This window comes from Phacochoerus africanus, chromosome 8 (genome assembly GCF_016906955.1).
Source record: "Phacochoerus africanus isolate WHEZ1 chromosome 8, ROS_Pafr_v1, whole genome shotgun sequence".
Classification (NCBI taxonomy): domain Eukaryota; kingdom Metazoa; phylum Chordata; class Mammalia; order Artiodactyla; family Suidae; genus Phacochoerus; species Phacochoerus africanus.
This window is the reverse complement of record NC_062551.1, coordinates 29849026-29875223: the sequence shown is the minus strand read 5'-3', so window position 1 is coordinate 29875223 and position 26198 is coordinate 29849026. Positions and strand designations below refer to the sequence as shown.

The 26198-nt window shown below is 42.4% G+C and overlaps 1 protein-coding gene across 1 annotated transcript in view; it reads left to right on the top strand.

Annotated features, from left to right (window-relative positions):
• Positions 1–26198, top strand: part of LPCAT2 (lysophosphatidylcholine acyltransferase 2) — a 57090-nt gene that overhangs the window by 12586 nt on the left and 18306 nt on the right. Inside the window, exons 5-11 of the mRNA XM_047790076.1 lie at positions 983–1043; positions 2189–2247; positions 3859–3893; positions 7274–7328; positions 13076–13158; positions 16929–17054; positions 19321–19474. Of these exons, the coding sequence (XP_047646032.1) occupies positions 983–1043; positions 2189–2247; positions 3859–3893; positions 7274–7328; positions 13076–13158; positions 16929–17054; positions 19321–19474 (573 nt within the window). The remainder of the gene's footprint in view (positions 1–982; positions 1044–2188; positions 2248–3858; positions 3894–7273; positions 7329–13075; positions 13159–16928; positions 17055–19320; positions 19475–26198) is intronic.

Sequence of the window (26198 nt, the reverse complement as noted above, 5' to 3'; positions counted from 1 at the left end):
CACTTGTATACAAACTCGTTTGGATCCACAGAGAAGTATGGGGGGACACTTGATGCTAGATGTTTTTAGCATGGTAGAAGCAGAGTAAATGAATGAGGATTAAGAAGTTCTCTTCCCCATGAGTTACGCCACAGAATCCATTCCTTTTTATCCTTCAAATTATTTGAACCAGTTTTTACCTTGTGTCGTAAAACGCAGTTCTCTACCTCTGAATTTATTTACCATTTCAAAGGTCAGCTCAATTAACTCACCAATATGGTGCGTTCATTTTGAAAGTGATTAAGCTCTTTAGATTATCTGGAATATATGTAGCTAATGCTTAGAAGACTCTTGCCCTGAAAAGTTCAGGAGGGGTGTCAGAATCACCTGTAGGACTTTTTCTACACTTCATCATATCACCACCTCTTTCCCCCAGAATGCTTTTTGATGGGACGGAAGGACAGCAATTGTTGCCATGAGCTGTGGTGTGGGTCGCAGACGCGACTTGGATCTGGCATTGCTGTGGCTCTGGCCTAGGCTGGTGGCAACAGCTCCAATTAGACTCCTAGCCTGGAAACCTCCATGTGCTGCCAGTGTGGCCCTAAAAAGGACAAAAGACAAAAGACAAAAAAAAAAAAAAGTGAAACAAAGAAGTAGGAAACAATTTAATTAAGGGTGTATAGCAATAGAAGAAAGAACTTAATATTGCCTAAAATGTATACTTTGACCATAATCAAGGGTCTGTGTCTTATTTAAGCCTATTCAGATCATTAGCATCAAGAAACATTTACTGTGTGTATTCTGTCTTCAAAGCTTTAATTCATTTTCTAGTCATCTTAATGGTCAGGCTACACTTCTTTTAGAGGAAGAGTAACCCAGTTCTAGCTTTGAAGAGAATCAAGTGTTAGCCTGTTTTATTTTTGCTTTGTAAAAACTGGCAACTGTGACGTCGTAAGAAAGCATGTAAAGACTGAAATATTAAATCTATTCCTTTTCTCCCAAGATATTAGTTTTCCCAGAAGGAACTTGTACTAATCGCTCCTGTTTGATTACTTTTAAACCAGGTGAGATCAATTAAATTATGTATTGTAACAAAATAGAATGGAAGATTTCTCAAATAATTGGTAATAAATATATAAAATAACTTGTTAGTTTCCTCTGAGCATTTCCTCTTTTCCTATAAAACGTTTTTAATGTTGTGAATCCACAGAACTCCTTTACTTTCCCTTTTGTTATCATATCCCTTTCTTCGTTTTGTGTGTGTGTGTGTGTATGTCTGTCTGTCTGTCTGAGCAGACACCACTGGCACATTTTTCTGTTCCTCCAGTGGTGACCCTCTCAGAGACTTGGGGTTCCAGTGTCATCAAGTTAGAAAACCTATTTCAACTATCGTTATAAAGCTTTCAATTCCTTCTAAGGTTCACTCCTGTTAAAAATATTATGAAGGAGTTCCCAGAATTCCCGTCATGGCACAGCGGAAACGAATCCAACTAGGAGCCATGAGGTTTCGGGTTCGATCTCTGACCTCGCTCAGTGGGTTAAGGATCTGGCGTTGCCGTGAGCTGTGGTGTAGGTCACAGACGCAGCTCAGATCCCATGTTGCTGTGGCTGTGGTGTAGGCCTGTGGCTAGAGCTCTGATCTGACCCCTAGCCTGGGAACTTCCATATGCCATGGGTGTGGGTCTAAAAAGAAAAACAAACAAACAAACAAAAAAATATATATATATAAAATGAAGTGGTCAATTTTATAGTATTTGTAATTTCATAAATCATTTTATACTAATTAGTAATGCTTTAAAATGTTTTTGTATTGGCTGGTAGAATGATCCAAGCCAAACTTAGAACTCACTTCTAGCAAGTGTGGTAGTTCGTGGTTTAAGCATTTGGTTTCATCTAGATTTTCCTCTCTTTATTTTTGCTTTTTTTAATTTTAATCCTGTCGAATACTAGGTATTTGGAAAATGAAGACAAATGGAGATATAAGTAATACTTTAAGTGACTTAGGCATAACATTTGATATTTTGCTTATATAATTATGAATTTAAAAAATCTCTCTCTTTGATCAATGCTAGAGATTTATCAACAGCAAATAGTTTATGTGTAGTCTTAAAATATTTAGTACATTTATAACATTTGTTATTAGTTTTTAACTTAAAAACTTGTATTCATATAAAGATCCTGTTGTTAATATTTCAATATGTGGTTATAGGAGCCTTCATTCCAGGAGTTCCAGTGCAACCAATTCTCCTCAGATACCCAAACAAGCTGGTAAGCATATTTTACTGTGGGAAGAACCTCAACATCCCAAAGAGCACAAATTCTCTAGAATCTCTTTTGATTGAATAAATAAATAAATGGTGGAAGCATGTGGGTAGACTCATTCTCCTGCCACATTTAGTTTTTAAAAATTTGCAAGATAGGCACATACTGGGTGATACCAAGTTTTCATATTACTTTTGCCATTACTGAGCTGCAGGAAGATATATTAATCAATTTATTAATTTATTTATTGGCCACATTCATGGCATATGGATGTTCCCATGCCAGGGATCGAATCCAAGCCACAGCTGTGGCAATGTCAGATCTGCAGGAAGATATTTTAGCTTCTACTCTGTTGTCACTGTGATGATACAATTAAGCCTCTGGTTCAGGGTCTCTTAGAGTGGACATGAGAAAACTCATAAATTTGTGATTTTCATTAAGCCTTGAAGGAAACGTCTCTTGATTTCAGTGGTCATTACTAGTGGAGAAGGATGGAAGTAGTAGGATAAATTTGTCAGAGGCTTGCTTGGTGTTTAATTACTGACTTAGTACTTAGTAGCTGTGTGATGCTTGGCTAGTAACTTAAATGAGAAAACATCTGAAAAGAACCTAACATCCTATATAAAGTCCGTGTGGGCTCAGGAAATAGTCTTCTGCTCCAATGAGGTGTATTAATACCATTGGGGTTTGATTTTTGTCATCATTTTCCTAAAGGAAGTGGAGTTTTTTGGCAAAGGGAGGGATGTTTTGTTTCTGAGAGAAGCATTCTTTACTGGAGAATTTACATAAAATGACAGGATGTCATTTTTTTTTTTCTTTTGGCTTTTCTAGGGCCGCTCCCTCGGCATATGGAGGTTCCCAGGCTAGGGGTCAAATCGGAGCTGTAGCTGCCAGCCTACGTCAGAGCCACAGCAATGTGGGATCCGAGCCGCGTCTGTGACCTTCACCACAGCTGACGGCAACGCTGGATCCTTAACCCAATGAGCAAGACCAGGGATCGAACCCGCAACCTCATGGTTCTTAGTTGGATTCGTTAACCACTGGGCCATGATGGGAACTCCAAGATTAAGAATTCTTGATCAACTTTCTGTCAGTGGCTGCTTTTTCAGCTTTGGGCCATTATAGTTTTAAAACATTAAAATCTCTCAAACATACTCATTGTGCTTCTGCATATGGGTTTGCACTTGTCATTTATTCAGACTCTCACTTTACACTAATTCACTAATTTAATCTTTTTCCCCAAATACCTCCCCCCACCTTTTTAAGAACTGATGTATTCTGGCTTTTGTAAGCCAATTAATTTTCCAAATATGTTCATATTAGGAGAAAAATAGTAGGCATGGACAATAGCTTTTTAAAAAACTCAGAACAACTTAATTCCATAAAAAGATAGGTGGTTACATATGGGAGATAGGTCTTTGCTATGTAGATATATAATCCAAGACTTTATAGATCAGTTGACTGTTGGGTAATGATATTAATATGGTTGTTTTACTTTTCAACATAGTGCTTTTATTTCAGAAAGAGAGTATATGAATACTAATTTCAAAATAAGATTTTCTGTTTAATTTGATATTTTTTCTCGAACTAACAGTTTCAATTCTGCTGTTATTATAGGATACTGTGACTTGGACATGGCAAGGATATACATTGTGAGTCCGTTATGTTGTTAATAGTTTATATAAATTTTATTCTAGTGAAGAAAAGGAATGCATTCTGTTTTTTGTTTGTTTGTTTTGCTTTTTAGGGTCGCACTTTCAGCATATGGATGTTCCCAGGTTAGGGGTCGTATCAGAGCTATAGCTGCCAGCCTACGCCACAGCCACAGCCACAGCCACTTGAGATCTGAGCCATGTCTGCAAACTACACCACAGCTCGCGGCAATGCCGGATCCTTAACCCACTGAGTGAGGCCAGGGTTCAACCCGCGACCTTATGGATACTAGTCAGATTCATTTCCACTGTGCCATGACAGGAACTCCCTATTCTATTTTTCTGGCTTTTTTTATACCTTATTTTTGTAGAAGTAAGGCTTTCTAGTCAGATCCTTAAATATTACAGTTGTTATGTCTCTGTAGAGAGATTGTTGTCTTGCCCATTAACCCCCAGTGTTTCCCATGTGCAGAATTCTAGGTGTCTGTCTTGTTCTAATAGGTCTCTAATACTTATCTACTAATCCCTAAGAAACATTCCGGTGATCTCATTTGCATCCTACTTAGCTTGAATTTTGTAGCTTCGTTTCCATTGCAGATTTAGCATTATCTAGTGTCTTCATTGTTATTTTACAGAGCCATAGTCTTATGGCCTAAAATAGCTGCGATGTGTCTGGTTCGAGCTGAGGAAATAGTTTACCAACTTTCGGTTCCATTCTTGGACTTTAAAAGTCTAGGGATCAGCAATTTCTATAAACATTTAAGAGAGGAGAGGAATACAACTTCACTCTTAAGCTAGCTGAAGTGAAATAGGTCTTTTGAAAAGAGCAGAGTCTTCCTTTCTCTCAAGAAGCTCTTTTGTTTAGTTCCCCTCTGTAAGCCAGAGCCTGGGAGTTCCCTTGCGGTGCAGTAGATTAAGGATCCAGAGTTGTCACTGCAGCAGCATGGGGTGCTGCTGTGGTACGCATTCGATCCCTGGCCCAGCAACTTCCATATGCTGCGAGCACAGCCAAAAAAAAAAAAACTGCATAAGTGCCTCATTTGGGCTGCTGTCCCCTGTGTAGAGTACTGGCATCCCTCGATGCTGGCCTCAAGGAAGCCAGCTGGCTTTGGGCTGCAGAAGAGGAAAAAAAAAGCAATAAACCTTCCCCAAATTTTCAAAAAAAAAAAAAAAAAAAAGACAGCCTGTTTACATTTTGGATTTGAGGACTTTCCCAGGGCTTAGGCAGTAATGCCTTTTGCTGCTGTTACACACAGAGCTCAGATGTCATTGCTGACGGATAGGTGACAGCCACTTGGAAATATTTAAATGAAATCCTTTGCCTTCAAACAAACAACTTCTGAAGCTTAGATACTTTTTTTTTGTCTTTTTTTTTTTTGGCTATTTCTTGGGCTGCTACCTCGGCATATGGAGGTTCCCAGGCTAGGGGTTGAATTAGAGCTGTAGCCACCAGCCTACGCCACAGGCACGGCAATGCGGGATCCGAGCCGCGTCTGCAACCTACACCACAGCTCACGGCAACGCCGGATCGTTAACCCACTGAGCAAGGGCAGGGACCGAACCCGCAACCTCATGGTTCCTAGTCGGATTCGTTAACCACTGCACCACGACGGGAACTCCCGAGATACTTTTTTTTTTTTTTTTTGCTGCAACATACTTATTTTCTCCATTTATTTGTGTATATAAATTGCTTTGAAGTAATACATTTAAATTAGAATAGGTAACTGATGGACCAATTATATGTGTTAATAAACACTGACACGTGTGAGATGTTTGTATTCCAGTCATGCTAATCCTTGGTGGTAAAGTTAAGTAAGCAACACCAAAAACGAGGAACATGAATCGTAAAGGATAGCGAGACATTATGTTATCATCAACTCTCCAGGAAATCCGTTCATTCCCTTGACTAGAATACATTTTTCCTGACACTTTTGATTCGGAACTCTTGGTTTTCAGCTTTTATGCACGGGAAAATTAGGAGAAATGAGTAGTATAAGAGCATCTTAAAAAAAAAAAAGTGCCTGTGGAAGTTCCCATATGTCACAGTGGGTTAAGGATCACATCGTTGCAGCTGTGGCACAGGTCATGACTGCAACGTGGGTTCAGTCCCTGGCCTGGGAACTTCCACGTGCCTTGGGTACAGCCAAAAACAAAGTGCCTAAAAGCACTTATTTATAACATATCATATTTCCTGAGGTATGTCATCCTTGGGGCCTTTACAAGTTAAGCCCTCCTAGAGTAGTGACTTTGGGTTCACTGTGACTTTTTTTGGTTTTGCAGCGGGCCAGGTGGATATGAAGGTCCGTAGGAGGCATTTCTGGATAGGAGATCAGGGTAAATAGAGTGGTTGAGTTAATCTAGGTTTCTAGGCCAGGGATCAAACCTGAGCCATTGCTGTAATCAGAGCCCCAGCAGTGACAACCCACTGAGCCACAATGGAACTCCATAAAATTTCTGCTTTTAAGAAAAGGCCCTCTGATTTTTTTAAATTTTTTAAAAATTTATTTACTTATTTTTTAATTTTATGGCCGAACCCACAGCACATGAAGTTCCCAGGCCAGGGACTAAATCCAAGCCACAGCTGCAACCTATGCCTGAAGCAACACCAGACCCTTTATCCCACTGTGCCAGGCCAGGGATCAAACCCACACCTCTGCAATGACCCAAGCCACTGCAGTCAAGTTCCTAACCCACTGCACCACAGCAGGAACTCTGATTTTTTTTTTTTTAATATTAGAAAAGAAGTTAGTAATATAATGTTCTACTTGGGAGCTTTTCTATAAACATACCAATGTACCTTAAGATGTGGAGTTCCTGTTGCTGCTCAGCGGGTTGCAAACCCACTAGTATCCATGAGGATGCCAGTTTGGTCCCTGGCCTTGCCCAGTGGGTTGGGGGTCCAGCATTGCAGTGAGCTGTGGTGTAGGTTGCAGACGAGACTCGGATCCCACGTTGCTGTGGCTGTGGCATACGCTGGCACCTGTAGCTCCAATTTGAGCCCTGGGCTGGGAACTTCCATATGCCGTGGGTGCAGCCCTAAAAAAAAAAAAAAAAAAAGTGACCTTGAGTACTTTCTCTAGGGACAAAAGGCCTATGAGTCTGAGTTGTCCAGGAGACTTCAAATTTGGGGTTTTGCCTGCCGAGCTGCAGCTCTGACTCACACATACATACGTGGTATTGTGGTTGGCAATTTAACTTTTGAATGTCTAGAATAGTTCTCTAGGCCCAAGAAGCGTTATAGCTGCAGGTGGCATTTATAAATGCAAAATACATACGAAATGCGACCCAGGGTTGCTTGTGTGTAAAGAAAGGATTGTTGAGTAATGTTAAGTGGTACTAGTCTTACCCCATAAAGCCAGCCTTCTCTTTTTTCTCTTCAGCATTCAGCTTTGTGTGCTGACTTGGTGCCAGCCTTTCACAAAGGTGGAAGTTGAGGTAAGTAGTTCAAAATATAGCCTGGGAACCTAACAGCTGACCTTTCCTTTCATGGTGAACTTTCAGTCTAGAGAGCCTAGACGTGGGAAAGTTGGGAGCGAAGCCAGCCACCTTGAAAATAAGCCCCACTCCTTTGCAAATTGTGTATTTAAACCCAGTGTGTCCGAGCAAGCCCTTAGAATTGTGTTAGGAAACACGCATTACCTCCCTTCCGAGACTTTCCAACCTGTCACCACCCTGGCCGGCCAGATTTGCATCACCTGTTCTTATCCTTTTTTTCCTTTAAATGCTGACGCTGCCAAGTGCCAGCACATCCTGACCTACAGAGCTCCCGCCGCTGGTGGAGCCCCCAGCTTCTTGCAGTCTGTTCTCTGAAAGCTGAGGGGGGCTGCCCTGGGTTGTGGAAGAGGCACAGGGTCAGAAACCCTCACCTTTGGAAGAGTCCGGACATGGAAAGCCTGAGGAATCCATATCCTAAGAACCCAGGAGGCAACTCCTAGCGTTGATCATGAAACAAGATTTTCCGTTTGAGTTACAGTGGCAGGCGGAGGGAGCGGGGGAGTCTTTAGAAATGTTCTGAAAATTCTGCCCAGATGTAAGTAAGACTCCAAAGGCTGAGTATTCTGCTTAGTTCTAAGAATGACATGGAATAATGGACCCCTGCATTCAGAGCCTCGCTGGCTTCGGTGATAGACCCGAGGGTAGCCTCTGAAGAGAGAGGGTCAGAATAGTGGTTCTCCAGACTCTTGCCTGGATTTTCCAATGGCTTCCATGGGTTTGGTCATGAAAACCTTAAGTTTGCATATGTATGCAAATCCTGAGTCAGGGCCAGGGCTCCAAGTAACAGGACTGACGAATCCTGTTTTACTTATTCGATGGCTTGGTTGTTCAGCCATTTAGACATTGTCAGCAATACCAAATGATGTAGGAGGGGAAATTATATTTCAAATTAAGTTTAACTTCAGTGAATTTTTTCTTAAAACTTGCAGGTTGTCTGCCTGCCTTGAAAATTCCTGTTTGTTAATTATATGCCCTACTTCCCTACTTTTAAAACCAGCTCAGTCTCTCTCAGTGTGACCTGAAAACACTAAATCTTGGAACATACTTAAGTGTTTCTAAAGAAAAAAGACTAATCTGTATCCTAATAAGTTTAGGAAGTACCAGGGTGAACAAAACGATCAGATTTCTTTTCTCAAGGCTTCTCTGTGCCTTTGAAATGTTTGAGCACTGAACCCCTTTTTCTCTAGATACCTCCTAGAACCAGTGTTCCATAGACTATGTTTTGGGGAACCCTGTTGGAAAGAAATATCTTATTATTTCTAAGTACTCTGACTGAGCACTGCTCTCCCTTCTTCTTTTTTTTCTTCTTTTAAGGCCATACCTGTGGCATATGGAAGTTCCCAGGCTAGGGGTCGATTTGGAGCTGCAGCTGCCAGCCACAGCCACAGCAACGCCAGATCCAAGCCGCATCTGCAACCTACACCACAACTCATGGCCATGCCAGATCCCTGACCCACCAATCGAGGTTAGGGATTGAACGTGCATCTTCATGGATCCTAGTCGGGTTCATTAACCACTGAGCCACAAAGGGAACTCCTGCTCTTCCTTCTTGAATAGCTGCTCATATAGCTAGCTCTGTTTTCTTTCTCTAAACAAACAAAAGAACAAGAAAATCCACACTGAAAACAGCCGTACTATCTCCTCTGCAAATTCAGAAGATATTATTTATGCATATATGCTGTTCCTTCCTCTAAATTTCCCTCTTCAGCTAAGACAAGATCTGGCAAAAGATGTAGAAATGCAGTAGAACTATACATTTTTTTGTCTAGCACACGTGTCCGTGGTCAAACTGAGTTACAACAGAGGTATGCAAATGCCTCATGTTTTTGCCCTGACCACTGTTACCACATTTCCTTTCCCTGTCATGGCTTGCTTTCTCTCTTTTCAGTTGCAATATCTGCATTATCCAACCAGTTTTCAGACTGGTTTGGATATTTTCTGGCAAAGAAAAGAATATACCTTTAGTTCAATAACTTCACAAACAAAAATGGCTTTCAAAGCAGAGCCTCCTTGCCTGCCCGCTTGCATCTCTCACAAGCATCCTCTCTCTTTTGTCTTTTTTTTTTTGTCTTTTTGCCATTTCTTGGACCGCTTCCATGGCTTATGGAGGTTCCCAGGCTAGGGGTCGAATCGGAGCTGTAGCCAAAGGGCCTACGCCAGAGACACAGCACTGCAGGATCCAAGCCGCATCTGCAACCTGCACCACAGCTCACAGCACCACCAGATCCTTAACCCACGGAGCAAGGCCAGGGATCGAACCTGCAACCTCATGGTTCCTAGTCGGATTCGTTAACCACTGAGCCACGACGGGAACTCTCACAAGCATCCTCTCTTAATAACTCTATTTCTTGCCTATCACTTGGTCTCTCTCCGAATTCCTTCTGTACGGAGGCATGAGAACCTGAACCTCCGTAAGTCCAGAGACCAGGTACTATTCCAGCCAATAACCTAGAAGACCCCCACCAGGATCATGGCAAGATCTCCTGATTCCAGCTTCAATGATTAAGATTCCCCCAAAGAAGTGTTCGCCCCAATCCTGATCCTTATCTGGAACCCTGTTTTTCTCCTTTTAAACTATAAAACTCTCTGCAATTCTTCCCCAAAGAGGGGGCACAGTCTTTAAGGCATTAGTCTGCTGTGTCCTCCTTTGCCCGGTAAAGCAATAAAAGCTATTTTTTTTTCTCCTTCACCCCCCTCCCCCAAAAAAGATGGGGATTTGTTCCTTGCCCATCACATAGACATTCAAGGAGTAGACTCAGCATTAGGATCACATATTTTGGCGCACCTGCACAGATTAGAAAAATAAAGGAAAACCTTCTGCAAAACACACACAGAAAGTATTTTTATATTTGGAGGCAGCAAGGTCACCTTGGGTCACCTTGGGACATCATGTGGGGATAATGAGAAGAGATAGACATGGAAAGGAAAACTCGTGGCCCCGGGGTCGCTGGGGTATTTAGAGGTCAGTAATAGATCATGGCAATCGTGTTCCTCTTTCTCTGGCTGATCTTCCTTCCCAAATACAAGATGTGTTTGTGCGGTGAGCCTTGAATGACTTGGTGCAAACTAGAAATGTGCTGCAGAGGGCAAGGTCCTATCCAAGGAGGGGTGACTTTTTATTAGAATTTCCACGGAATGGCTTCTCAGGAGGCATGGGGGCCCCCAAGACCTGTTAAGTGTCAAATCCAGGCTTTTAATTATTTCAAACTCTCAGTGGAATTTTTCTCCTCAAGAATAAAATGCCATGCCAGTATGAGAGTTATTAAAAATCTTTTTATGGAAAATATTTCCTGTACTACAAAGAACCAAACCGCATAGTTCATTGTATTGTGTTTGGTTAACAGTGTAATGGCGATTTATTTTTAGGGTTTTCAGTATGTACTTTTATGACTCACGCATCAAGTGTACTTTAAGTGATCATTTGTTCTTTTTTTAATGAAAAATTATATGACAATGTAAAACTTTAATTGATTGTATTATTTTGTTAGCGATTCTGTGAATATTGACTTTAACATACTGTTTCCTTCTTTGGGTTTCACCCTAAGCAACTGTTAAGAGATTTTACTACAAACCGATTGCAGGGAACTTTGAGAAATATTTATTTGCAAAGACTGTTGCTCTGGATATATAAGTGGCATGGGGACCTCTGGTGGCTGAGTTTATTTTTCCATCTTAAAGAATGACTGGATACTAAGTGAAAAGCTAGACTTAGAAGCCTGGTGGGAAAGGCGCCTAGAGATCACTTTTTTCATTTGCGGCCCTAAAAAGATAAGGAAGGAAGGAAGGAGGGAAGGAAGGGAAGGAAGGGAAGAAAGAAAGAAAGAAAGAAAGAGGGAGAGAGAGAGAAAGAAAGAAAATATGAGAAGGAAAATAACATATAGCACATTATCCTATGATTTCTGTCCATTTTATCCTAAAAATGCCACTTGGGTCTGTGCTGGCCTCTACATCTTCCCTTCCTCTGTTTCTTTTCTTTTCTTTTCTTTTTTTGCTTTTTAGGGATGCACCTGTGGCATGTGGAAGTTCCCAGGCTAGGGGTTGAGTCAGAGCTACAGCTGCCGGCCTACACCACAGCCACAGCAACACAAAATCTGAGCCTCATCTTCTATGCACACAGCTCATGGCAACACCGGATCACTGACCCACTGAGCGAGGCCAGGGATCGAACCCGAATCCCCATGGATAACAGGCAGATTCATTTCCACTCTGCCAAAATGGGAACTTCCCCCACCTCTGTTACTGGTCATTCTGTCACTCACAGGGGATTCAGTAGCCTCCTGGCTTCTCCCTCAGGGCTTCTCTGAGCCTCTTCCTCTTTGGTTTCTCCACTCTCTGCCACTGAAGTGACTGCTCAAAAACTTGGGAGTTCCCTGGTGGCTCAGTGGGTTAAGGATCTAGCATTGCCACATCTGTGGCTCAGGTCATTGCTGGTCCCTGCTCAGGTCCTGGTCCAGAAACTTCCTCATGCCATTGGCGCAGCCAAAAAACCAAAGCCAAAACCAAAAACAATAACAGAAACAAACCAAAAAAAAAAAAAAAAACACACACGTGAACCTGGTCTTTTCACTCCCTTGCTTAAACTTCATCTTTGAGTCACCATTGCCCACAGGTTTCTTAAACAGGATTAACAAGACTTGAAAAGATGTGAGTCCAAAAGTAGTGTTATTTATACAGATCTTTGATTTTCTTTCAAATCGTGTCCCTGCCACTTGTGTGTGACCTTAGCTATATTGTTTAACCTCTTGGAGCAACTTTCTTTACCTGTCAAAAGAAAGGGTAAAATTTGCCTCAAGGAATTGTGGAAGAGTTTATCGCTTAGAGCCCCTTACAGACGGTACCCAGCACACAGTAGGTGTGGTGGATGGTACCCTTATCTGTGGACTTAGCTCCGAGTCACACATTTCTACCCCACTGCATGGAGGGCTCCTCTGGGACAGGACTTCATTGTCATTAGATGTTTTACAGGAGAGCTAATGCTTGATCTTGACTTTCTGAGGATAAACACAATCTTTCCGGTAGATACTGTTTACAGAATTAAAACTATGAGCTAGGCAGCATGCTAGGTGCTTTATAGGCATTATTTCAGTAATCCTTCCAATTCTAGTCATAGGAATCAGGGTTCACAAAGATTAAATGACTGAGCCAAGATCTCATGGCCCATTTCCACGCAACCATCATTGCTTAAATAAATATTTATTTATTTATTTAGTCTTTTTAGGGCCGCACTCACAGCATATGGAGGTTCCCAGGCTAGGGGTCGAATCGGAGCTGTAGCTGCGGGCCTACACCACAGCCACAGCAACGCAGGATCCAAGCCAAGTCTGTGACCTACACCACAGCTCACAGCAACACTGGATCCTTAACCCACTGACCGAGGCCAGGGATTGAACCTGCGTCCTCATGGATGCTAGTCATATTCGTTACTGCTGAGTCACGACGGGAACTCCCATAGCCCTCTTTTTAGAATTGAAGGGACAATTAGAAAAATTAAAGTTCATACTAGTTAACACGCAGAGAGGCCCAGAGCTTGGATTCAGATCTCCTGAGTCCACACACAGTGTTCTTTTCATTCTGTCATCTAACCTGTGCCCTAGAAGAGCAGGGGATTTCATATAATGACAGATAGCTTATAAATTACTTTATCTTAGGATTAACGATTGTAATGGAAAGGTACATTTGTCTTCCAGTTTATGCCTGTTCAAGTACCAAATGATGAAGAGAGAAGTGACCCCGTCCTTTTTGCCAGTCGAGTCCGGAATTTAATGGCAGAGTAAGTATCTATATGTGACTATAATCAGCAAACAACTTTTAAATTATTGGCATTTAACATCTTTGTGAAGGTTTTTTTTTTGTTTGTTTGTTTCTTTCTGAGAATTTCATTCCCCAACTCATTTTGGTAAGGAAAAATAATGTACCCAGGAACGTGGTAAGTAAAACAATCTATAAATATTTTCCCAGATGTAGCCCCAAACTAATGGAGATGTGCCTTTGCCAGAAGGGGAGCGGGGAGGGCACAGAACCAGAAGAAACCAGCCAGTGGCTTCCAAAGGGTGGATTCTCCCAAGCTGGCCTGTCCCAGCAGACAAAGCAAAAGCTAGTCTCAGTGGTTCCTGCAGTGACCCAGCTTCTATCCCCTCAGCTTCCGTGTAGCCACCAAGACCAAGTGTTTCAAAGGCATTAAGTGATTATAGCACCAAAGTCTGCTAGGAAATGCAATAAACACACAGAAAAGGGGGAAAGTCACCCTCATTAAGGGATGGCAATGAATTTAAGATTTAGCAACTGCAAAAGACAGAAGGCAGGTATTTTCCTGCACTTATGGGAGTTTTAACTGGCCACTATTCTGATTAGATAAATCACCTCTCCTCCTGTAATGAAAGAGCGTGGTATCCTCTCCCACCTTGGGTGACTTCAGAGCCCTCAAGCTGTGCACCACCTCCCTCAGTCATTCCCAGCCGTAGGTTTAGCGCTAACAAGCCAGCAGTGGTCATTTGCTTAGTAAAAATGCAATGAGAGGGAGTTCCCATCATGGCTTAGCAGTTAACAAACCTAACTGGTATCCATGGGGATGCATGTTCAATCCCTGGCCTCTTTCAGTGGGATCCGGTGTTGCTGTGAGCTGTGGTGTAGGTCGCAGAGCTCAGAAACCGTGTTGCTGTGAGCTGTGGTGTAGGTCGCAGAGCTTGGAAACCGTGTTGCTGTGGCTGTGGTGTAGGCCGGCTGCTGCAGCTCTGTTCAACCCCTAGCCTGGGAACTTCCATGTGCTGTGGGTGCGGCCCTAAAAAAACAAACAAACAACAAAAAAAATGCAATGAGAACTTTTAATTTAGTGTCATAGCTGACTTTAGCATCATAAGCAAGATTATATATATTAATATGTATAACATGTATATTATATACTAATATATATAGTAATATTTCCTGGGAGAATAATTTTATTTTCAAAAAAGAATAAATGTTTAAATGTTTAGCCAAGAAAGTTTTTTAACTAGGTGTCCCTACAGGGACTTGATTTATCAGGTTTCTAGACCAGCTACAAAATTTGCTCTGATACTGTTTTCTTCCCCCTTTCCCTTATGTTTTCATATCAATCTATGTTCAAAAGTCAGGATGGAGGAGTCCCCGTTGTAGCTCAGTGGTTAACCAATCTGACTAGCATCCATGAGGATGCAGGTTTGATCCCTGGCCTCGCTCAGTGGGTTAAGGATTTGGCATTGCCATGAGCTGTGATGGAGGTCGCAGGCATGGCTGGATCCCATGATGCTGCAGCTGTGGCCTAGGCCGGCAGCTACAGCTCCCATTCAACCCCTAGCTTGGGAACCCCCATATGCCATGGTTGTGGCCCTAAAAAGACAAAAAAAAAAGTTAGAATGAAGGTAAGTACTAGGAAATGAAAGAACTTATATCAGATATTTTGACTTTCCAAAATGAGCCTTAAAACAGAGGAGGATTTGTTTAGCCAGCCTTTTTTCAGATTTGGAGCCATGGGGGAGAAAGGCCTTGGATAAGAAGTAAGAAAAACCTCAGTTAATCATACAATCTTGGACAAGCCCCTTCTAAAGTCTCCTTTCCTCATGTGTAAAGTGAGACGTCTAATCCTTTCCTAGCATTTCTCATGGCTTTGGTTATTACAAGAGTCAAGTAGGAAAGTATAGATAAAAGCATTTGAAAAGGGTAAAGAGGAGTTCCCAGTGTGTTTAGCCAAAAAAGTTTTTAAACTAGGGCTCCCTGCATGTGCTTGATTTATTGGGTTTCTAGACCAGCTACAAAATTTGCTTTGAACCCTGACCTTAGAACCTGACATTGTGTCTGTGAGGACGTGGGTTCAATCCTCGGTAAGTGGGTTAAGGATCTGGCGTTGCCACAAGCTCTGGTGTAGGTCACAGATGTGACTCAGATCCCGTGTTGCTGTGGCTGTGATGTAGGCCGGCAGCCACAGCTCCGATGTGACCCTTAGCCCAAGACCTTCCATGTGCCACAGGTGCAGCTGTAAAAAGAAAAAAGAAAGAAAGAAAAATGGTAAAGAACAAAGTCAGTGTAAGTTAGTGGTGCTACCAAGTACTACACTTCTTTATATCCTCTAATGTCATCACAGCAGCTCTGAGGCAGGTGGGGAAGCTGAGGCTCCGAAGGCAAGGTTGGTTTGTTCGAGATCATGGCAGGTAGTGAGGGTCTCTGGGCTGGGACTCAAATCCACATTTCCTGTTCCCAAAGCCCAAGCTCCTAACTATTACATGCTACTATTTGCTGTTATGATTCCTAAAATGTTTTTCATTTTTATTTTCATTCTATGTTCTTATACCAAAATGGCTATTAATCAAAAACAACCTAGTTGGAGGTAGGAAAAAAATTTTTCTTCATATTACATTCATTGAAAATGTAATGTTCTGGAGTTCCCATCGTGGCTCCATGGTTAATGAATCTGACTAGGAACCATGAGGTTTCGGGTTCGATCCCTGGCCTTGCTCAGTGGGTTAAGGATCCAGCGTTGCCGTGAGCTGTTGTAGGTCACAGGTGCGGCTCAGATCCTGTGTTGCTGTGGCTCTGGCGTAGGCTGGTGGCTACAGCTCTGATTGGACCCCTAGCCTGGGATTGGACCCCTAGCCTGGGAACCTCCAGATGCCACGGGAGCGGCCCTAGAAAAGGCAAAAAGGCCAAAAAAAGAAGAAAAAAAAAGAAAATGTAATGTTCTTAGCCATGATTCCGCAAAAGCAAATAACGGTTGATGACATCCTTTTGTGATTGTCACTGAAAGTGTGTGAATGAAAATTTCGGAAAGAAGGATCTGCAGGAAATTATTTTATGTACCGCACAGCCTTTCTTCTTGTCACTCAGTGTCTTTTCACATTTTTGTTAATATATATGTTTTCCAAATCTGGCTCACTATTGCTCAATCATGGAGCAGGCGGGAGGTAGTGGGAGTTGTGCTCTTTGAGGATGGAAGGTGGTTAGTCTTTGGAGGAAATAGGAGCTTATTACCAGTTTCCTTCAGTATTTTTTGAGGGTTGCTTTGTAGGGAGAAGGCGATCTTCAATCGTAAAAGAGGAAAGAGCACAGACGGCTAGCTATTTGGGTAGACTGTTCACTTATAATGTGCACAGCTGGCATTTATCTGTTTATAAGAAGCACCTCCACAGGCGTTCTTAGTTGGCCCTTATAGTAGCTGAGTGGAGGAAGTACTTACTCTGTGCAGATGGGAAGAGTGAGGCTTAGATTACACGCCCGAAGTCCACAGCTGGTAAAAGACTCCTTACGACTTGAGCCTGAGTCTTCTCAGCATTTTCCATGAACTGAAGTCAACTGGTACTGTCACTGTAGTTAAAACGCAGAACAATAATGACCAGCTAACAGAAGCACATAGACATAAGGAAATTAACTCAGGCCACGTAGACATAAGGAGATTAACTTGCGCAACAGAGAAACATGTCTACTGATTGGAAAAGCAGTAAATACTTTCCCATTTGCTGACCATCTCAGGCCTAATGAAAAATCATTACTTTTTTTAAACTTTTGGATTTGTTTGCTTTTTAATACTTTCAGAGCTCTGGGAATTCCAGTGACAGATCACACATATGAAGACTGCAGATTAATGATTTCAGCGGGACAGCTAACATTGCCTATGGAAGCTGGGTTGGTGGAATTTACCAAAATCAGCCGGAAACTGAAGTAAGCGTATTTTAAAATCACTATACTTTCATACAGGTGTCCAAAAGAGATCCTGAATGTTTATTTTTTCTGGTTTCATTAATGCTCAGCTCTGGAACCTACTTGGCGTTTATTAAGAAAGCCAGGGGTGTGAATGTATCTCCCATGTAGTTGATCTAATTTTGTTTTTTCAAGAATAGTCCACTCAGAAATATGTGTGTTGGTCACAGGAGGAAAATGGGAGATAGCGAATGTGGGTCAGCACAGACCTGCCCCCGCCCGCACCCCCACCCCACCCCCGGCTCAGAATTGGCTCGGATAGGAGGTCAGGCCTGCTACCTTCTTACAAGAAGCATGGCCTAATTAGATGGTGCTGCCATGAGGTGGTCAGACTTCTCAGGTGAAGCAGGAATTGACCTGTAGAGCAGTGATTCTGACCATCCCTGAATGTGATTTTATGATCTAGTTTAAACTGACTAGAACATTCCCTTCGAACTTTCTGGTAGGAAGTGTAACTCCCACATCCCTCACTGATTACAGTTCATTTCTGTCGGGGATCTGCAGAACTGATTAGGTCAATAGGCCTTGGCCTCCTTCCTAAGAGGGAGCTGCAGAACTGGTTCCTGTATTAAAGTTCAATACTAAAAAATACGATTTTGATAACTGATATAGAAAATATTATTTATATCTTCTAGATAACAATATTTGGATCTTATAATTTTAAATATTCTTACAGATTTGAACATTTTAATTAGAAACTGGATATGTGTGTTGTCACCTCTTTAATTCTATAAGACAGAGATAGGATATGGTATAAACTACAGTATATTTTCCAGTTTGTTTTTTTTTTGGTCTTTTGTTGTTGTTATTGTTGTTGTTCCAGTTTTTTTTTTTTAAGAGTCACACCTGCAGCATACAGAGCTTCCCAGGCTAGGGGTCAAATCAGAGATGTGGCTACCGGCCTACACCACAGCCACAGCAACGAGGGATCTGAGCCACATCTGCAACCTACACCACAGCTCACAGAAATGTGGGATCCCTAACCCACTGATCAAGGCCAGGGATTGAACCTTCATTCTCATGTATACTAGTCAGATTCATTTCCACTGAGCCATGACGGGAACTCCTATTTTCCAGTGTTTTAAAACTAATATTGGAGGAAGTATATATAGTCTAAGAATCCCCCATCACAATATTTTGTGAACTATGAGTTCAGTTTCAGCTGGAAAACTCCTTGAGAGCAAGGATTGGGTTTGTTTTTTTGTTTGTGGCTGCACACACTGCATATGTAAGTTCTCAGGCCAGGGATTGAATCCGAGTCACACCTACACCATAGCTGCATCGGCTCCGTATCCCTCAACCCACTGCACCGGGCCAGGGATTGAACCCAAACCTCCACAGCAACCCAAGCCACTGCAGTTGGATTCTTGACTCACAATGCCAGCAGGAACTCCAAACACTGTATTTTTTTTAAACAACTCAATAAACACTATTGACTTACTAAGTAGTATTTACAGTAAAATGTGATTTCTTATTTTTTTCTCATGAGTCACTTATTAGTCTACCACATTCCTCTTCTCAGTTGCTTTTCTTTTCCTTAGATATTGAGGATAATTACAGTTATGCTAATATCATTTAAGAAATTATAAGCCTGTATCCATGTTCGATATGTGCTTTAAAATAGTCATTGTAAGGAGTTTCCGACACCACAAGTATTGTTTCTATGGTGGTTTGGGTTGCTGTTAAGGTGCAAGTTTGATCCCCAGCCTGGCACAGTAGGTTAAGGATCTGGCATGGCTGCAGCTGTGGTATCAGTCATAGCTACGGCTCAAATTCAATCCTGGCCAGAGAACTTCCATATGCTGCAGGTGGAGCCAAAAAAAAAAATTCATTGTATTCTCCTTTTCAAAGGTAACATTTAAAATATTTTTCCCCAGAGTCCCCATTATGGTGCAGCAGAAACGAATCAGACTAGTAACCATGAGGTTTAGGGTTCGATCCTTGGCCTCGCTCAGTGGGTTAAGGATCCGGTGTTGCCATGAGCTGTGGTATAGGTTGCAGACATGGCTCGGATCCCACATTGCTGTGGCTGTGGTGTAGGCTGGCGGCGGCTATAGCTCCCATTAGATCCCCAGCCTGGGAACTTCCATGTGCCGTGAGTGCAGCCCTAAAGAGCAAAAAATATATATATATATTTTTTCCCTCAGACAAGTGAATAAAACGGTGCTCACAAATGTCCGTGTGATTGTAAAGAGCTAATCATGGGTCTTTATAACTCTGTGTTTAGGTTAGATTGGGATGGGATTCGTAAGCATTTGGATGAATACGCTGCTATTGCAAGTTCCTCCAAGGGAGGAAGAATTGGAATTGAAGAATTTGCAGAGTATTTGAAGTTGCCTGTTTCAGATGTCTTGAGACAACTTTTTGCACTCTTTGACAGGGTAAGTTTAATCTTTAACATGCCAATATTTTTATTTTACGAGTCCCCACAGAGTATAAACCAGTATGGCAGGCATTAGAACAACTTGCTAGGTAACTTGCTTAGAAGAAGCAAGACTGAGCCCATGCTTCATTTGCATGATTTTGTTTTTTCCCCTTACTAGTAATAGCAGTAGCAGTGACTTAATAACTGTGTATTTGTGTGGCAACAGCTATGACAGTGTCTATTTATTTTAAACACCAAGTCAGAAATAAATATCGCTAAATGGTTATCGTCCATATAATCATGTTTGTAATAGGGCATTAAAAATGTCTATATAGGGAGTTCCCGTCATGGCGCAGTGGTTAACGAATCCGACTAGGAACCATGAGGTTGCGGGTTCAGTCCCTGCCCTTGCTCAGTGGGTTAATGATCCGGCGTTGCCGTGAGCTGTGGTGTAGGTTGCAGACGTGGCTCGGATCCCAAGTTGCTGTGGCTCTGGCGTAGGCTGGTGGCTACAGCTCCAATTCGACCCCTAGCCTGGGAACCTCCATATGCTGCGGGAGCAGCCCAAAGAAATAGCAAAAAAAAAGACAAAAAATTAAAAAAGAAAAAAATGTCTATATAGGAGTTCCTGTCATGGCTCAGCAGTTAAAGAATCTGACTAGTATCCATGAGGATGCAGGTTTGACCCTTGGCCTTGCTCACGGGGTTAAGGATCCCGCATTGCTGGGAGCTGTGGTGTAGGTCAAAGATGCGGCTCGGCTCCCACATCTATTCTGAAACTATTCTATTCTGAAAGTTTTTGGACTACACCCAAAACATCTGAAAACCAAATAGATTTTATTTATAATGAAGTTTTCCAAAAAAAAAAAAACAAAAAACAAAACCAAAAACCCCCAAAGTTTTCAGTTAAAGCTTGACTGTTTGTCCTTATATTGGAGATTCAGTTTTCTGCTTACAGATATGTAAGTACAGGGAGTTGGGTAATTGAATTGTCGAAAAGTTTCCCTAGGAAAACTGCATCAAGATTTCAAGTTCTCCCTTTTTCATTTTGTTTTTTAATATATAAAATTGACAGTAAAGTTCACTTTTGTGATTACAGTTTTATGAGTTCTAACAAATGCATGGAGGCATGTAACTACCACCACATTCAAGATATACAACAATTGCAAAAAAAATGGCTTGTCGATCTCCTTTTATAGTCAAGCCCTTCCCTCACCCATAACCCTTGGTGATCACGCGATCCCCATAGCTTTCATTTTTCCAGATACCATATAAAGGGAATCATACAGTATATCCTTTTGAACCCGACTCCTTTCATACAGCATAATGCATCTGAAATGCCATGTGGTTGCATGTATCAATAATTTGTTGCCTTTTATTGCTGACTGGTATTTCTTTGTGTGGATGTTCCATTCTTTGGTGTGTCCATTCCCCAGTTGAAGAACATTTGGTTTGTTTCTGACTTGGGGAAATTATGAATATAACTGTTCTAAGCAGTCATGTATAGGTTTTGTGTAAATGTAGGTTTTCCTTTCATTTGGGATTTCACTTGATTGTGACTTTTTTTTTTTTTTTTTGGCCATGACTATGGCTTGTGGAAGTTCCCAGTCCAGGGATAGCATCCATGCCATAGCAACAACCAAGCCAGTCTTTTTATTTTGCTTTCATTCCTGGGGGATATTTTGGTTGAACGTATAGAGCATAGAATTCTGCATAGAGCTCTTCCCTTTCAACAGTTTAATAATGCTATCCCGCTGCCTTCAGGCCTCTGTGATTGCACTGCCTATCTAGTTGTTTTTCAAGTTCCTCCTGCTGTGGTATTTTGTTCAGAGGTAGTGGTAGTGCTTTTTGTATTTCGATTAGAGTTTCTAATTGCAGTGAGACAGAAAGATAGGCTAAACTGGCTCATTCCATCCTGGCTGGTGCTGGAAGTCCCAATTCTCTATCAACCACTGGGAAAAGATATTTTGCAAAGAAATTATAGCTTGATGACAAAAACCAGAACAAAGCTTTTTTTTCCCTTCTTACCTGGAGCCCACTAATGTTCCTAGTGATTTCTTCTGCGATGTCTTAGAGAAACTATTCTTTCACGTGATTCAGGTTAGCACCCTTCTTCCGTATGGGGTGCCCAAGCCTCTCTTCTGGGCCTGCTGCAGCACACACATCATCTTTCCTTGTCCATGCAGTGATCCTGTGTCACTGCAGTTCTGTGACTGTAAAGGGTAGTGAAGATTTAGGGAAAAGGAGAGGTAAATTATCGGATGTAACAGTGCAGGTTGCATAAGTAGAGGCACTTGTCCCTTGTACTGTTACTGGTATTTCTGTGGGGTGTGTGGCATCTTCCAGTATGGCTCTGGAAACCATGCGCACAATTTTAAATATAGTTTCTATAAATGTGAGTTGGTGACAGGAGGAATATGGCAGGAACATACAAATAAGGACAAGAGATGGGGAAAAGGGGAGGGATCTGAAACGAGGATCAAGAAGAAGATTCAGAGCACATCATGGACTTTATGCTCATCAGGACTTTTAGTCAAGATTAAAAATAATCTCTAGAGGGAGTTCCCATTGTGGCTCAGTGGTAACGAACCAGACTAGTGTCCGTGAAGACCCGGGTTCTATCCCTGGCCTTGCTCCGTGGGTTAAGGATCTGGCGTTGCCGTGAGCTGTGGTGTAGGTTGCAGATGTGGCTTAGTTGCTGTGGCTCTGGTGTAGGCTGGCAGCTGCAGCTCCAATTCGACCCCATGGGTGCGGCCCTAAAAAGACAATAGAATAGAATACAATGAAAATAATAATAATCTCTAGAGAGGTTTCCCTGTGCTCCGAATGTCATAACAGCAGTGACAGAATTGTCTTTTTAGGACCACACCCGCAGCATATGGAGGTTCCCAGGCCAGGGGTCGAATCGGAGCTGGAGCTGCTGGCCTACACCAAAGCCACAGCAAAGCCAGATCTGAGCCACGTCTGCAGCCTACGCCACAGCTCATACCAATGCTGGATCCTTAACCCACTGAGCGAGGCCAGGGATCGAGCCCACGTCCTCATGGATACCAGTTGGGTTCGATAACTGCCAGGCCATGATGGGAACTCAAGAATTGTCTTTCAATGATGGGTGATACCTGCCAAGGGCCCCTTTGTTTCTCTATTACTGGGAAGTATGGGAAGATTTGGGAGCGGGAAAAGGAGTGTGAACCGAGGATTCAAATAACCCCTACTTAGCTAGGCTGACTCTCTGCGAGCTAGAGAACCCAGTGAGGAGACTGGTGTGCCTTTGTGGCCAGTGTGGTCAATCACACTCCTCACGGACTGCTTCCATCAGCTCACATATCAGTTATAACTGTAAGTTTTTGTCACTTCTTTGAATGGTACATAGACTCTGCTTTGGAGAGAGGCTATGAGTTGATCTTTGAAACAGTTTTGTTCTCCAGCATACTGGAAGGTAGAGAAAATAATCTGGAGAATTAATGAGCAATGCATGTGATCTTTCTTTTCTCCTTCCCTTCCTTCTGGCTTTCCTTCTCTGTTTTTATCGTGCCTGCATGTCTGCGCCTGTGAAGATTTGCTTTGTTTTGAGAAGCTGAATTATGCCATGGTTGCCACGCCCTGTGCACTTCGCCACTTCTGTGCTCTCTTTGAGGGACTCAGCTGGGGAAGGTTCTGTGGGAAAGACAAGAGTTCAGTGACATCATAGTTTATTCCTCTCCAAGTAGCTTATCTTGCTCAACTCAAGGCTTAGTGAGAGGGGGAAGAGGAAGAAGGGTGGGAAAGAGAGAGGGTGGGGTGTTTTCTTACTCTTTCGGTAGCTGTAAAGTTTTGCACGGCAGGGGCTCCTCCTCCCATGTGCCTTTCCCCCTTCATCTGCCTTTTCCCCTTCTGCTCTCAACCTCTCCCCAAGTCTGGTTCGGTAGTGGTTGGTGTTTTGGGGAAGGGGAGAGCCCTGAATATCCTCTCCACATTTCCTACTCTTTCTTCCCGCATACGTTCTTGGCTGGTCTACAGAAACTTCATAATGGTTTTAGCCTGCTTTTCCTTAAAAAAAAAACACACACACACACACACTGTCTATTCAGTCTTATCTGACAGTCTGACATGTTCTGTTTGATGTTGAATATTTGATGGCAGATAATTTAAAGGTCCAGTAGAAATGTGGCATTCATGATCCATGGAGCATGGCATCGTTCACTAGTTTGTGATAATTTCCTTGGGATAGATCTGATCTCTTAGAATAAAAGACCTTCTTCATGTCTAGGTTTCATTCAGCTTCTTTTCTTTTTTTTTGTCTTTTTAGGGCTGCACCCACGGCATATGGAAGTTCCTAGGCTAGGGGTCGAATCAGAGCTGTAGCTGCAGCCACAGCCACAGCCATGCAGGATCCGAGCCATGTCTGCAACCTACACCACAGCTCACAGCAACGCCAGATCCTTTAATCCACTGAGCAAAGCCTAGTATTGAACCCACATCCTTATGGATTGGATACTAGTCAGGTTCGTTACCACTGAGCCACAACAGGAACTCCTCATTCAGCTTCATTTTCCTAAATGTACACTGAATTGACTGAGTCAGAGGTTAATTGGGATTCGCCAAAAGCCCAGATGAGTTAGAGCTAAGAGCTGAGACACTAGTTTAAAACAGTGTCTCAACATTTTTCATATTCATAATTCAGTTTTCAATACAAGATTTTTTTGCTAGCACTCTTGAAGGGATTTAAATACACTTAACAGGACTGAAGCTGCACTGGCTAAATAGAAACAGTTATAACACAGTCATTTTTAGTTAAAACAACATCTTGCAATGTCTGTGCAACATCACTTCATTTCATTCTTCAGCGCTGTGTCACCAGGCAGAGCTGCATGCTCCCCTGCCAACAGTATCTTATATAGATTAGAGACAAAGCCTTCATCTTTGTTGCTGGCTTCACAACCTACCATGTTATCTGCTTCTTACCTCTTACAAGTGGCAAGTCATATCTTGTCCTCCCTTCACTTCTTGATACATTTAGCTTGTGTCCTATCTGACGCACATCTCCGTAGCAGTATGTATATTCACTGATGACACAGCTGTCCTACAGGGGTCAGCAGACTTTTTCAGCAAAAAAACAGAGAGTAAATATTTTTGACTTTGTGGGACATTTGGTCCTATACTGTCAGTACAACGGGTACAACTGAATAAAAAAGTCAGTCCATTCCACTCAGAAAGATTTCTCTTTATTTCCAGTCACTTAAGGCACGTAAGTGCCCTGTCGGAATTCTCAGCATGCGCAGAAAATCTACATAATGCAGCATCCTCCCTTCTCTGGCAGGAAAGGGCAAGCAGGGCTGCTTGTTACTATTGGCCTTCATGATTTTACACTTGAACTAATGCCAAGAACAGGGCAGACAGGAAGAACTTGGGATAAAGAAATGCATTCATTCCCCACAATGCGAAACAGTAATAAAAGATCTACAGAAGTTGATAGTAGCCAAAGACGCTGGATTGTCAAAGTGCTGAGGTGTACACACACCCTTCCTGTCTAATATTTAAACAAAGCACATAGAAGAAGAACTAAGTACCAGTTAGAAGGCCAAAATGGGAAAAATCATGACAGTTTTCACATTTTTTTTACAGAATGGAAATAGTAACCCATCTATTTAAATGATTTTAGCCTGTGGTCTGTTGTGTGCATCATGGTTTTGGTAAAAAGAGAGCGTTCCTGCCAGTCTCTCTCCTCTGTGAAGGTGAGCGATATACCACTAGTTAGGACTGGGGAGGATGTCAACAAGAAGTAGATTTGGTGAGAAAAAAGGTTCAGAAGTTCCCATTGTGGCTTAGCAGGTTATGAACCTGACTAGGATCCATGAGGATGCAGGTTCGATCCCTGGCCTCACTCAGTGGGTTAAGGATCTGGTGTTTGCCATGAGCTGCAATGTAGGTTGCAGACGTGGCTCAGATTCTGAATTGCCATGGCTGTGGTGTAGGCTGGCAGCAGCACCTCCGATCTGACCCCTTGCCTGGGAACCTCCATGTGCCACAGGTGCGGCCCTAAAGAAAGAAAGATCTCTTTTAAATTAGATCAAGAACAATGGTCCTTTTAGCCCTCGCTGCAATCCTTCAGTCCTTAAACTTTACCAGCATGCTTTGTTTTCTTCGGCTTAGGACATGTAACAGGTGATGGTCAGCAAACAACAGCTGATGGACCAGAACCAGCTGATACCTGTTTGTACATAAAGCTTTACTGGGACACAGCCATTCCCATTTGTCTACCATACTGTCTGTGGCTTCTCTCACAATACAGTGACAGCGACAGAGTTGCAACAAACAGTGAGGTCTGTTCTGTCCTTTACATTTCCAGTTCAGCTTTGATATGTACTATGGGATTTCAAAGCTCGTGTGGAAAGAACGCCTCTTGATTCCGATCTCAGTTAATCAGGAGTTGGTATATGACATCTACTCCAGAGCTCCTACGACATCCTCGGCAGAAGGCTGTGTAACTTTCTGAGTGGGCTAGATGAGCATTTCTGTTCCGCTGTGCAAGTCACCCTGGAAGTTCTCTGGTCCTCTATCTTTAACCATTTTCCTCTTCAGGTCTCAGGTTGAGTTAACTCCCTCTTGTATTCCATCATAATATTTTCCCTCCCTGAGTGTTGTTATACTAGAGATATCCGCTGAAGCATGAGAATTATATGCTTTCTTTTTGGCTTCTCATTGCTAGTCTACCTCAGCGAAACTTAGAGGAAACAAAAAGGAGACCACATCAATTCAAG